Below are 14027 nucleotides of genomic sequence, written 5' to 3' on the forward strand. Positions count from 1 at the left end.
ATTTTGGAGTGAAGGGGCACGAGGGTTGAAGACCGTGACACTGAGGGTAGAACGAGGGGGGAGGTTGGGGCAGACAGACAGTAGATCAGAGTCGGATGGACAAAGAGCATAGAATCATAGAATGGTTACAGCACAGAAGGAGGCCATTCGGCCCATCGCGCTAGTGCTCATTCTCTGCAAGAGCACTTCAACTAGTCCCACTCCCCCGCCCTTTCCCCGTACCCCTGCAATTTTTTTTCCTTCAGGTACTTATCCAATTCCCTTTTGAAAGCCGCGATTGAATTTGCCTCCACCACCCTTTCAGGCAGCGCATTCCAGATCCTAACCACTCGCTGCGTAAAAAAGTTTTTCCTCCTGTCGCCTTTGGTTCTTCTGCCAATCACCTTAAATCTGTGTCCTCTGGTTCTCAACCCTTCCGCCAATGGGAACAGTTTCTCTCTCTCTACTCTATCTAGACCCCTCATGATTTTGAACACCTCCATCAAATCTCCTCTCAACCTTCTCTGCTCCAAGGAGAACAACCCCAGCTTCTCCAGTCTATCCACATAACTGAAGTCCCTCATCTTTCCACCATCTACAAGGCACAAGTAAGGAGTGTGATGGAATACTCTCCACTTGCCTGGATGAGTGCAGCTCCGACAACACACAAGAAGCTTGACACCATCAAGGACAAAGCAGCCCGCTTGATTGGCACCCCATCCACCACCTTAAACATTCACTCCCTCCACCACTGGCGCACCGTGGCTGCAGTGTGTACCATCTACAAGATGCACTGCAGCAACTCGCCAAGGCTTCTTCGGCAGCACATCCCAAACCCGCGACCTCTTCCACCTAGAAGGACAAGGGCAGCAGGCGCATGGGAACACCACCACCTCCAAGTTCCCCTCCAAATCACACACCATCCTGACGTAGAAGTATATCGCCGTTCCTTCATAGTCGCTGGGTCAAAATCCTGGAACTCCCTACCTAACAGCACAGTGGGAGTACCTTCACCACACAGACTGCAGCGGTTCAAGAAGGCGTCTCACCATCTTCTCAAGGGCAATTAGGGATGGCCAATAAATGCTGGCCTTGCCAGCGACGCCCACATCCCGTGAACGAATAAAAAAAATCCCTCAAATCATTCTTGTAAATCTTTCCTGCACCCTCTCTGAGGCCTTCACATCCTTCCTAAAGTGCGGTGCCCAGAACTGGACACAATACTCCAGTTGAGGTCGAACCAGTGTTTTATAAAGGTTCATCATAACTTCCTTGTTTTTGGACTCTCTGCCTCTATTTATGAAGCCCAGGATCCCGTAAGCTTTTTTAACCGCTTTCTCAACTTGCCCTGCCACCTTCAATGATTTGTGCACATATACCCCCAGGTCTCTCTGTTCCTGCACCCACTTTAGGAATGTACCCTTTAGTTTATATTGCCTCTCCTCGTTCTTCCTACCAAAATGTATCACTTCGCACTTTTCTGCATTAAACTTTATCTGCCACGTGTCTGCCCAATCCACCAGCCTGTCTATGTCCTCTTGAAGTCTATCCCTATCCTCCTCACTGTTCACGATACTTCCAAGTTTTGTGTCATCTGCAAATTTTGAAATTGTGCCCTGTACACCCAAGTCCAAGTCATTAATATATATCAAGAAAAGCAGTGGTCCTAGAACCGACCCCTGGGGAACACCACTGTATACCTTCCTCCAGTCCGAAAAACAACTGTTCACCACTACTCTCTGTTTCCTGTCACTTAGCCAATTCCCTATCCATGCAGCCACTGTCCCTTTTATTCCATGGGCTTCAACTTTGCTGGTGAGCCTATTATGTGGCACTTTGTCGAACGCCTTTTGGAAATCCATGTACACCACGTTTTCTGCCCTCGCAGCGCGTTCCTATGCAGAGCTAGACAGATAGCTAACAACTTGATATCTTCCCATAAAAATCACAAGGCTTGACTTTTCTTGTAAAGCTTTACTGAAAGATTCTTATTGTAAAACTGAAATACAACACAGAAATGGAAGCACACATTAGTATACAAGCACATAACTGATATGCATACACAGATTTAGGTACGCCTGAGCAACACAGTACATTTGGCATGTAAATTACCAAACACGTGGAAACACAGCTTACTGTGAATATACATTTAGCAAACTGGAAGGCATTCTCTTTAAATTAGCCCTGTACATAGTGCATCAAAATACAGCTACTAGTTAACCAGCTAGACAGAGAGCAAGCACTTCACGGCTAGCTGTGTAAGTTTGCTTACAGAGAAAAGTTACAAACTAAACATTTTCTGTAACGTACAGTGTACACTAATCATCTATAACATTCTCAAGTACTTACAGACAAATAATATCCAAGGCTCAGGCATGGGAACAATATAACTTCCCAGAGCATGTGCCGCTGTAGGTCTGTAGTTTACTGCACTTACTGTGCTTTACAGCACTTTACTGCACTTTTACTGCAGTTGCTAGGTACCAAATAGCCACTAGGTGGCAGCACACAATGGGAATCGACCCAACTTACTCAAACCCCTGAATTAACTGGAAAACTAACATAAATTGTTACCGAGAGACAGCACACCACGTCAACCGCATTACCCTCATCAACCCTCTCTGTTACCTCATCAAAAAACTCAATCAAGTTAGTTAAACGTGATTTGCCTTTGACAGATCTGTGCTGGCTTTCCTTAATTAATCCACACTTGTCCAAGTGACTGTTAATTTTGTCCCTGATTACTGTTTCTAAAAGCTTCTCCACTACCAAGGTTAAACTGACTGGTCTGTAGTTGCTGGCTTTATCCTGCCACCTTTTTTGAACAAGGGTGTAACATTTGCAATTCTCCAGTCCTCTGGCACCACCCCTGTATCTAAGGAGGATTGGAAGATTATGGCCAGGCCCAGTACCTCTGCAATGTCCACCCTTACTTCCCTCAGTATCCTAGGATGCATCCCATCCAGTCCTGGTGACTTATCTACTTTAAGTACAGCCAGCCTTTCTAGTACCTCCTCTTTATCAATTTTTATCCCATCCAGTATCTCAACTACCTCCTCTTTCACTATGATTTTGGCAGTATCTTCTTCCTTGGTAAAGACAGCTAATAGTACTCATTTAGTACCTCAGCCATGCCCTCTACCTCCATGCGTAGGTCTCCTATTTGGTCCTTAATCAGCTCCACCCCTCCTCTTACTGCCTGTTTACTATTTATATGCCTATAGAAGACTTTTGGATTTCCTGTTATGTTGGCTGCCAGTCAAGTCTCATACTCTATCTTTGCCCTTATTTCCTTTTTCACTGCCCCTCTGAACTTTCTATATTCAGCCTGGTTCTCACTTGTATTCTCAACCTGACATCTGTCATACGCCCCCTTTTTTTTGCTTCATCTTACTCTTTATCTCTTTTGTCATCCAGGGAGCTCTGGCTTTGGTTACCCTACCTTGGCAAAGAGAGAATATGAGAGTAGAATAAAAGGGAAGAAAAATCTTCCACCGGCATATAAACATTAAGCGGGTAGTAAGAGGCGGGGTGGGGACTATTAGAGACCAAGAAGGTAATATATGCTTAGAGGCGCAGGGCAAGGCTAGAATACTCAATGAGTACTTTGTATCGGTGTTTACTAAGGAGGTGGATGCTGACAAAATATCGGTAGAAGTGGAAAAGGTAGAAGCAATGGAAGGGGTGAAAATTGATAGACAGGATGTACTAGAAAGGCTGGGTATGCTTAGAGTGGATAAGTCGCCTGGTCCAGATGGCTTGCATCCCAGGTTGCTAAGGGAATTGGGGGAGGAGATAGCGGAAGGGCTTGCCATAATTTTCCAATCTTCCCTCTATGCGGGGGAGGTGCCTGAGGATTGGAAAATGGCAAATGTGACACCATTGTTCAAGAAAGGGTGTAAGGACAATCCTAGTAACTACAGGCCGGTCAGTTTAACATCAGTGGTGGGTAAAGTTTTAGAAACAATAATCAAGGAAAAATTAACGGGCACTTGGAGAGGTTTAAGCTAATTAAGGAGAGCCAACACGGATTTGTAAAAGGCAGATCGTGTTTGACTAATTGAATTTTTTGATGAAGTAACAGGGAGGATTGATGAAGGGAATGCAATGGATGTTGTCGACATGGATTTTCGGAAGGCGTTTGACAAAGTACCACATAGAAGGCTGGTTAACAAAATTGAGGCTCGTGGAATAGGTGGGTCAGTGGCAGCTTGGATAAGGAATTGGTTTAAGGACAGAAAACAGCGAGTTGTGGTAAATGGCTGTTTTTCAGACTGGAGGATGGTAGACAGTGGTGTTCCCCAAGGGTCAGTGCTGGGACCACTGCTTTTTTTGATATATATAAATGATCTGGATATTGGAATACAGAGTAGAATTTCTAAATTTGCCGATGACACCAAACTTGGGGGTGTGGCAAACAGTGAGGATGATATTAATCGACTGCAACAGGACATAGAAAGGCTAGCAGAATGGGCAGACAAGTGGCAGATGGAATTTAATACAGAGAAGTGTGAGGTGATGCATTTTGGCAGAAGGGATAGGGATAGGATGTGTATATTAATGGCACAGTTTTAAAGAGTGTGCAGGGACAGAGGGACCTGGGAGTTAATGTGCATAGGTCCCTGAAGGTGGCAGGACATATTGAGAGAGTGGTTAGCAAAGCATATGGGATCTTGGGCTTCATAAATAGAGGTATTGAGTACAAAAGTAGAGAAGTGATGCTGAACCTTTATAAAGTGCTGGTTAGGCCACAACTGGAGTATTGTGTCCAGTTCTGGTCACCACACTTTAGGAAGGATGTGAAGGCCCTTGAGAGGGTGCAGAGGAGATTTACCAGAATGGTTCCGGGGATGGGGGATCTTAGCTACAAGGACAGGTTGGAGAAGCTGGATTTGTTTTCATGAGAGCAAAGGAGGTTGAGGGGTGATTTGATAGGTGTACAAGATTATGATGGGTTTGGATAGGCTAGATGGGGAAAGACTGTTCCCACTAGTTGATGGTACAAGGACTAGGGGACACAGATTTAAGGTTTTGGGCAAGAGATACGGGGGGTTGTGAGGAAAAACTTTTTTACACAGCGAGTGGTGAGGACCTGGAACTCGCTGCCGACAGAAGTGGTGGAAGCGGAGACACTCAATGTTTTCAAGGGGAGACTGGATAGGCACTTGAGGGAAATAAACTTGCAGGGCTATGGGGATAGAGCGGGGGAATGGGACTGACTGGATTGCTCTACAGAGAGCCGGCACGGACTCGATGGGCCGAATGGCCTCCTTCTGTGCTGTTATGACTCTGACTATGACCTTTCCCCCTCGTGGGAATGTACCTTGACTGTACCCGAACCATATCCTCTTTAAAGGCAGTCCATTGTTCTAGTACAGTTTTGCCTGCCAATCTTTGGTTCCAATTTACCCGGGTCAGATCCATTCTCAACCCACTGAAATTTGCTGTCCTCCAATTAAATATTTTTACTCTAGATTGCTCCCTGTCCTTTTCCATAGCTAATCTAAGCCTTATGATACTATGATCACTGTTCCCTAAATGTTCACCTATTGACACTTGCTCCACTTGACCCATCTCATCCTCCAGAACCAGATCCAGCAATGCCTCCTTCCTCGTTGGACCGAAAACATACTGATCAAGAAAGCTCTCCTGAACACACTTCAGAAATGCTAACCCCTCTCTGCCCCCCATTATCACTACTCCAGTTCTTGCACCTCTCTCTAATTTCCCTGTAAATTTGCTTCTCCATATCCTTCCCACTAGTTGGTGGTCTATAGAATACACCCAGTAGTGTAATGGCACCTCTATTGTTTCTCAACTCTAACCAAATCGATTCTGTCCTTGACCCCTCCAGGACATCCTCTCTCTCCAGCACTGTAACATTCACCTGAATCAACACTGCCACCCCACCTCCTTTCTTTCCTTCCCTATCTTTCCTGAACACCTTATATCCAGAAATATTTAGTACCCAATCCTGCCCTTTTTTGAGCCAGATCTCCGTTATTGCCACGACATCATATTCCTATGTGACTATTTGTGCCTACAGCTCACCAACCTTAGTTACCACGCTTCGTGCTTTGTAAAGTTATCTTATCATAGAATTATAGAATGGTTACATGGAAGAAGGCCATTCGGCCCGCCGAGCCCATGCCGTGTCTCTGCAAGAGCACTTCAGCACTTAGACCTTCTTACATTCTCTCTTAGTGTGACCCCACCCAATACCGTACTATTTCTTACTCTAGTGCTATCTGTCTCTCCCAATCCTTTGTGCACCTTGTTTCTCCTCTCTAATGCTACATCCTGGTGCCCATTCCCCTGCCAAATGAGTTTAGAGACCTCGCGTCCTAACCTTATCTGGGATTACCCACTGGGGCAGAGCCCACATTCTCGCCCGACAAGGCCAGTGACACAGAACGGGGGGACGAAGGGGGCAGTGACTCCCTGTGCTGGGTGTTCCTGAAAGGTGGCCATGGGCTCCACTGAGGACCCAGAGAATGGCCTGAACTCCCCATTATAACAATCAATTCTAGCATTGCCCCATTTGTAAGGGAGCCGTGACTTCCTTAGGGCCTTGGTGAGACCACACCCGGAGTACTGTGTACATTCTTGATCTTTTTACCTGAGGAAGAATATACTTCCCTTAGGGGGAGTGCAACAAAGGTTCACCAGACTGGTTCCTGGGATGGGGGGATTGTCCTATGAGGAGAGATTGAGTAGACTAGGCCCATATTCCGTAGAATTTAGAAGAATGAGAGGTGATCTCATTGAAACATACAAAATTCTTACAGGGCTTGACAGGGTAGATGCAGGGAGGATGTTTCCCCTGGCTGGGGAGCCTAGAACCAGGGGTCACAGTCTCGGAATAAGGGGTCGGCCATTTAGGACTGAGATGAGGAGAAATTTCTTCACTCAGAGGGTGGTGAATCTTTGGAATTCTCTACCCCAGAGGGCCGTGGAGGCTCAGTCGTTGAGTATATTCAAGACTGAGATCGATAGATTTTTGGATATTAAAGGAATCAAGGGATATGGGGATAGTGCAGGAAGGTGGAGATGAGGTAGAAGATCAGCCATGATCTTATTCAACAGCGGAGCAGGAATGGGGGAATGGAGGCAGATAGTGCGGAAACATTTAAAGGGGAATTCGATAGATATTTGAGAGACTGGAGTTATTGAAGGGTGTTAAATTCTGGGACTTGCCAGATAGACTGCAGAGTCTTTCCTGGTCCTGTACTTCCCGGTGTTAGTGTCCCAGTGCCCTCCTTTCCTAAGCCACTCATCTGACAGTGGCCAATGCTTCCAGTGGTCCTGCTGCTGATGTCCACCCTCTGGCCAGGCCATTTCTCAATATGAATAAGGGTGATGGATGACGGGCAGTGTATATAACGGGCAGCCCATCCCCGCCGCCTGGTTTCCACCACTAACGAACGTGAAAATCTACCTGATCTAAGGGATATGGGGATAGTGCAGAAAAGTGGAGTTGAGGTAGAAGATCAGCCATGATCTTATTGAATGGCGGAGCAGGCTCGAAGGGCCAATTTGCCGACTCCTGCTCCTATTTCTTATGTTCTTATATGTTTTCTCCACTTTCCTGAACTATCACCATATCCCTTGATTCCCTTAATATTCAAAAATCTATCGATCTCGGCCTTGAATATACTCAACGACTGAGCCTCCACAGCCCTCTGTGGTAGAGAATTCCAAAGATTCACCATCCTCTGAGTGAAGACATTTCTCCTCATCTCAGTCCTAAATGGCCGACCCCTTATTCTGAGACTGTGACCCCTGGTTCTAGACGCCCCAGTCAGGGGAAACATCCTCCCAGCATCGACCCTGTCAAGCCCTGTAAGAATTTTGTATGTTTCAATGAGATCGCCTCTCAGTCTTCTAAACCCTAGAGAATATAGGCCCAGTCTACTCAATCTCTCCTCATAGGACAATCCCCCCATCCCAGGAACCAGTCTGGTGAACCTTCGTTGCACTCCCTCTATGGCAAGTATATCCTTCCTTAGGTAAGGAGACCAAAACTGTCCACAATACTCCAGGTGTGGTCTCACCAGGGCCCTATATAATTGCAGGAAGACGTCTTTACTCTTATACTCAAATCCTCTTGTAATAAAGGCCAACATACCATTTGCTTTCCTAATTGCTTGCTGTACCTGCCTGTTAACTTTCAGTGATTGGTGTACAAGGACACCCAGGTCCCTCTGAACACCAACATTTCCCAATCTCTCACCATTTAAAAAATACTCTGCTTTTCTATATTCCCTACCAAAGTGGATAACTTCACATTTCTCCACATTATATTCCATTTGCCATGTTCTTGCCCACTCACTTAGCCTGTCTATATCCCCTTGAAGCCTCCTTGCATCCTCCTCACAACTTACATTCCCACCCAGCTTTGTATCATGTAAAGCCGCTACATAAGTGAAAGTTGTTGTTGTTGCTTGCACCAGTGTCCAGACGATTAATCTTTAATTCCTGGAGACTCCAGGCCGGTCCTGAAGGATTGGCTACTCGACTGATATTGGATGTTTACTGCTGTCTGATTGGTAGAATTCAGAGTAAATTGTCTACAGATTAAAGACACAGAGTGAAAGTACCTGATGGGGGAAAGGGAGAGAATTACTGGCTACACATCCCCCTTTGCGGTGAAATCAGTAAGAATTCTGAGAGTTTCACCACGTTTCCACAGAGCCGTGTTAGCCAGCCCTCCTGCTGAGACTGCCAGTGATTCTCTTTTCTGTCCTCCTCAGGCTCCCATCCTCTGGCTAAGTACTTGGCATCAGTCGACAACAAGTACAACAGCTCCTTCATGGACTCTGCGTGGAGGGACCTCTTCAGCAAGACAGAGCCGCCCACCGCAGGTAACTGGCAGAGAGCAGACCGCAGATTAGTCACAGGGGAGGGGAACTCCTCAGGTTCTTGTACATCGATGTGGTGCTATCGAAGTCTGATTCTCTCGGTGATTGGCTCTGACGGTTTGCATGCAGCCGACGGCAGTGGAGGCCCAGTTTACCCACTGCCCATTTTGACCATGGAAATGCACTGGGCAGCTGGGCCCACTGTCACCCTGAGTCAGCAATTTGTGTGTTCAAGCCGCACTGCAGCAACCTGAGCACATAATCTGCAGTCTGACACTTAGTGCAGTACTGAGGGAGTGCTGCACTGTCAGAGGCAGTACTGAGGGAGTGCTGCGCTGTCGGAGGGGCAGTACTGAGGGAGTGCTGCACTGTAGGAGGGGCAGTACTGAGGGAGTGCTGCACTGTCGGAGGGGCAGTACTGAGGGAGCGCTGCACTGTCGGAGGGTCAGTACTGAGGGAGCGCTGCACTGTCGGAGGGTCAGTACTGAGGGACTGCTGCACTGTCGGAGGGGCAGCACTGAGGGAGCGCTGCACTGTCGGAGGGGCAGTACTGAGGGAGCGCTGCACTGTGGGAGGGGCAGTACTGAGGGAGCGCTGCACTGTCGGAGGGTCAGTACTGAGGGAGCGCTGCACTGTCGGAGGGGCAGTACTGAGGGACTGCTGCACTGTCTGAGGGGCAGTACTGAGGGAGCGCCGCACTGTCGGAGGGGCAGTACTGAGGGAGCGCCGCACTGTCGGAGGGTCAGTACTGAGGGACTGCTGCACTGTTGGCTGCACTCCCTCAGTACTGCACCGGACTGTCAGCTTGGATTATATGCTCAAATCTCTGGAGTGGGGAGTAAACCCACGAACTTCTCACTCAGAGGGCAGAGTGCGAGTAGCTGATACAAGCTAACTACAGCTGACTTCAATTCTCCGATATGATCCAGCTCCCTGTGCTCTGAACCTGGAGCAGATTTGGAGTCCAGTGCCACACGCCCCGTGGCTCTACAATGACCTTTGGTCCTTTACCATTTCGATAGGAAGACCCTGAAACAGCAGTGATGCCAAAGTCTCACTGTTGGCCTCTTTGGGCTCGTCCAAAATAAACAGGCACCAAGAACGCGACTGGTTCTCACTGACTGGTGTCAGGGAAAGAAAGCAGTCGCCAGTGTGCACACCTCCTTGTTTCTGTTCACAGCGGTGACTCCAGGGGTAGGTGTACTGTGTAAAGGGGCTGTAAGTTTAATCACACCCTGTTCTTATCAAGCGAACACAAACCAGCAGAGATAATGGGATAACCTTGTGAAGGCGTACCGACTCGCTTCGGAAAACGGAACCATGGCATCAAGTTTGTGTCTGAGGGGTGGTGGACTCATCTTGTGCACTGCACACTGCCTCACCAGCAGTGAGTGCGGGCCAGGCACTCGGAGTTACCATGTTATAGCTCCATCATCGCTGCCGCCATAACTGATCAAACAGATCAGCACCGGGCCCAAGAAACAATAATTCCACCCACTCTCTGAAATTTACAGAGGGAGAGGAAATTAGTTTTTCTAGGGATGGGATTAATAAGGAAACTGGAAGTAGAAAATAGCAGGAGCGTTTTTGAGCAGATGCGGTAGTTTGAGTCTCAGTCTCATTGCACCATATCATGTTGCACTTTAAGAGAGGAGCTATAATAATGTACAAACCCAGTGCCGAGCGCAGGGACTGTACAAACACAGTGCCGAGTGCAGGGACTGTACAAACACAGTGCCGAGTGCAGGGACTGTACAAACACAGTGCAGTGACTGTACAAACACAATGCCGAGCGCAGGACTGTACAAACACAGTGCCGAGTGCAGGGACTGTACAAACACAGTGCAGAGACTGTACAAACACAGTGCCGAGTGCTGGGCCTGTACAAAAACAGTGCCGAGTGCAGGGACTGTACAAACACAGTGCAGGGACTGTACAAACACAGTGCTGAGTGCAGGGACTGTACAAACACAGTGCAGGGACTGTACAAACACAGTGCTGAGTGCAGGGACTGTATAAACACAGTGCCGAGTGCAGGAACTGTACAAACACAGTGCAGGGACTGTACAAACACAGTGCCGAGTGCAGGGACTGTACAAACACAGTTCAGGGACTGAACAAACACAGTGCCGAGTGCAGGGACTGTACAAACACAGTGCAGGGACTGTACAAACACAGTGCCGAGTGCAGGGACTGTACAAACACAGTTCAGGGACTGTACAAACACAGTGCCGAGTGCTGGGACTGTACAAACACAGTGCCGAGTGCTGGGACTATACAAACACAGTGCCGAGTGCTGGGACTATACAAACACAGTGCAGGGACTGAACAAACAGAGTGCCGAGTGCAGGGACTGTACAAACACAGTGCAGGGACTGTACAAACACAGTGCCGAGTGCAGGGACTGTACAAACACAGTGCCGAGTGCTGGGACTGTACAAACACAGTGCAGGGTCTGTACAAACACAGTGCCGAGTGCTGGGACTGTACAAACACAGTGCCGAGTGCTGGGACTGTACAAACACAGTGTTGAGTGCCGGGACTGTACAAACACAGTGCTGGGACTGTACAAACACAGTGCCGAGTGCTGGGACTGTACAAACACAGTGCAGGGACTGTACAAACACAGTGCCGAGTGCTGGGACTGCACAAACATAGTGCCGAGTGCTGGGACTGTACAAACACAGTGCCGAGTGCTGGGACTGTACAAACACAGTGCTGGGACTGTACAAACACAGTGCCGAGTGCTGGGACTGTACAAACACAGTGCAGGGACTGTACAAACACAGTGCAGGGACTGTACAAACACAGTGCAGGGACTGTACAAACACAGTGCAGGGACTGTACAAACACAGTGCCAAGTGCTGGGACTGTACAAACACAGTGCAGGGACTGCACAAACACAGTGTAGAGACTGTAGAAACACAGTGCCGAGTGCTGGGACTGTACAAACACAGTGCAGGGACTGTACAAACACAGTGCCGAGTGCTGGGACTGTACAAACACAGTGCAGGGACTGTACAAACACAGTGCCGAGTGATGGGACTGTACAAACACAGTGCAGGGACTGTACAAACACAGTGCCGAGTGATGGGACTGTACAAACACAGTGCAGGGACTGCGTAGATCACAGTTCGAGTGCCGGGGCTGCGCAGAACACCCGTAGATACTGTTCACAGATACGATGCGGTTCTCTTACACCCTGCTCCTCACCACAGAAACGTTTGACATCATCAGCCGGATCATGCAGTACGTGTCTGGAGCCAACATGTCCCATCAGCTCCCGATATCGGAGGCGATGCTGACCTACAAGCAGAAGAGGTGAGAGTGCAAAATCAAACGCGTCTTTGCTGGCCGCCACTAGCGCAATCTGTGGGGCCGGGAATCTCCCCGCAACTTGTCCCGCCCCGCCGCACTCCCACCACCAGCTCCCAGCAAATTCCTGAAATGTTATAGTGAAGGTACAGCATGAACCGAAACTTCGGCTTTCCTCTCAATCCCTCACGGAAACTGGTTCCTCTCGCCCATTGGCCCAGAAATTACTGCCAGCAAACACACTTAACAAGTCCGCGCCACATCCCTCTGACGCTATTTTAACACGGGAAATCAAAGTGGTATTCTCTAAAATAATGGATAGAGTGTTGTCATACCACTATGGTAAAGTGTTTCTGTATTAAATTAAAAGCGGGATGGGGCATGCTAGGTGTCATTAGTGCACAGTGGGCTGCTGGCATTTAGCTGCATGCCTCAGATGGGACTGCAACACACAAGAGGTTTAAAGGATCTACAGGTTCTGTCACTGACTCTAGACATAGGGATGCGGTGTGGGCTGGATTGCACCTTCACTCTGCCAGTGTAAAACTTCTCGGGAAGCCCTTCCTGCATTAATGCACTGTAAGACACAAAATGCAGAAGAGGCTTCCTCCTTTTTTGATCGTATATTTCTCCTCTCTCCTCATCTCTACACACCTCAGCTGACCGGGGAGAGAGGTACCTAGGGCGTGTAACAGAGTGGCCTGAGGTTAATTCACAGTTTTATTTTCACCCCGACCCCCCTCTCGCTGTAAGGAATATCTCCGCCTCTGTTCTGCCTCTCCATGTGAGATCAGGTCCTCGTCCTCCCTTCGCCCCTCCTCAGGAGACCAGGACCACGGGCTGTTTGGATTCTATGTTGTGATCACTGCATCAGCGCATTGCCAAACAATTAGTAATATGGCAAGGACAGGGGGTGTGGGGATGGTACCCCGGCCACAGGGAGGGCATCCCGGCGACGGGGGGTATCCCAGTCACAGGGGGGGTATCCCGGCCACAGGGGGGGGTATCCCAGTCACGGGGGGGGTATCCCGGCCACAGGGAGGGCATCCCGGCCACAGGGGGGTTATCCCAGTCACGGGGGGGTATCTCGGTCACGGGGGGGGGTTATCCCGGTCACGGGGGGGTATCTCGGTCACGGGGGGGTATATCTCGGTCACGGGGGGGTATCCCGGTGACAGAGGGGGGTATATCTCGGTCACGGGGGGGTATCCCGGTCACGGAGGGGGGTATATCTCGGTCACAGGGGGGGTATCTCGGTCACAAGGGGGGTATCCCGGTCACAGGGGGGGTATATCTCGGTCACGGGGGGTATATCTCGGTCACGGGGGGGTATCTCGGTCACGGGGAGTTTATATCTCGGCCACGGGGGGGTATATCTCAGTTACGGGGAGGTGCATATCTCGGTCACGGGAGGGTATATCTCGGTCACGGGGGGTGTATATCTCGGTCACGGGGGGGTATATCTCGGTCACGGGGTGGGTATCTCGGTCACGGGGGGGGTATCTCGGTCACGGGGGGTATATCTCGGTCACGGGGGGGTATCTCGGTCACGGGGGGTTTATATCTCGGTCACGGGGGGGGTATATCTCAGTCACGGGGAGGTGTATATCTCGGTCACGGGGGGGTATATCTCGGTCACGGGGGGTGTATATCTCGGTCACGGGGGGGTATATCTCGGTCATGGGGTGGGTATCTCGGTCACGGGGGGGGTATCTCGGTCACGGGGGGAGGGGGTAATCCCGGTCACGGGGGGGGTGGGAGTATCCCGGTCATGCGGGGGGATTATCTCAGTCACGGGGGGGTGGTGGTGTGAAGGGGGTAGGTATCCCGATGACAGGGAGCAGCTGTAAAAATTTGCTGGCTGACATTCTC

At 49.3% G+C, this 14027-nt stretch overlaps 1 protein-coding gene across 6 annotated transcripts in view; it reads left to right on the forward strand.

Annotated features, from left to right (window-relative positions):
- The window catches only part of LOC147113203 (phosphofurin acidic cluster sorting protein 1-like), a 795587-nt gene that overhangs the window by 508589 nt on the left and 272971 nt on the right, over window positions 1-14027 (forward strand). For all 6 annotated transcript variants that reach the window (XM_085998126.1, XM_085998127.1, XM_085998132.1 and 3 more), the window contains exons 17-18: window positions 8733-8843; window positions 12059-12161. In XM_085998126.1, the coding sequence (XP_085854252.1) occupies window positions 8733-8843; window positions 12059-12161 (214 nt within the window). The remainder of the gene's footprint in view (window positions 1-8732; window positions 8844-12058; window positions 12162-14027) is intronic.

Source organism: Somniosus microcephalus, chromosome 9 (assembly GCF_052327205.1).
Source record: "Somniosus microcephalus isolate GS21.2 chromosome 9, FLI_Smic_1.0, whole genome shotgun sequence".
NCBI classification, from domain to species: Eukaryota; Metazoa; Chordata; class Chondrichthyes; order Squaliformes; family Somniosidae; genus Somniosus; species Somniosus microcephalus.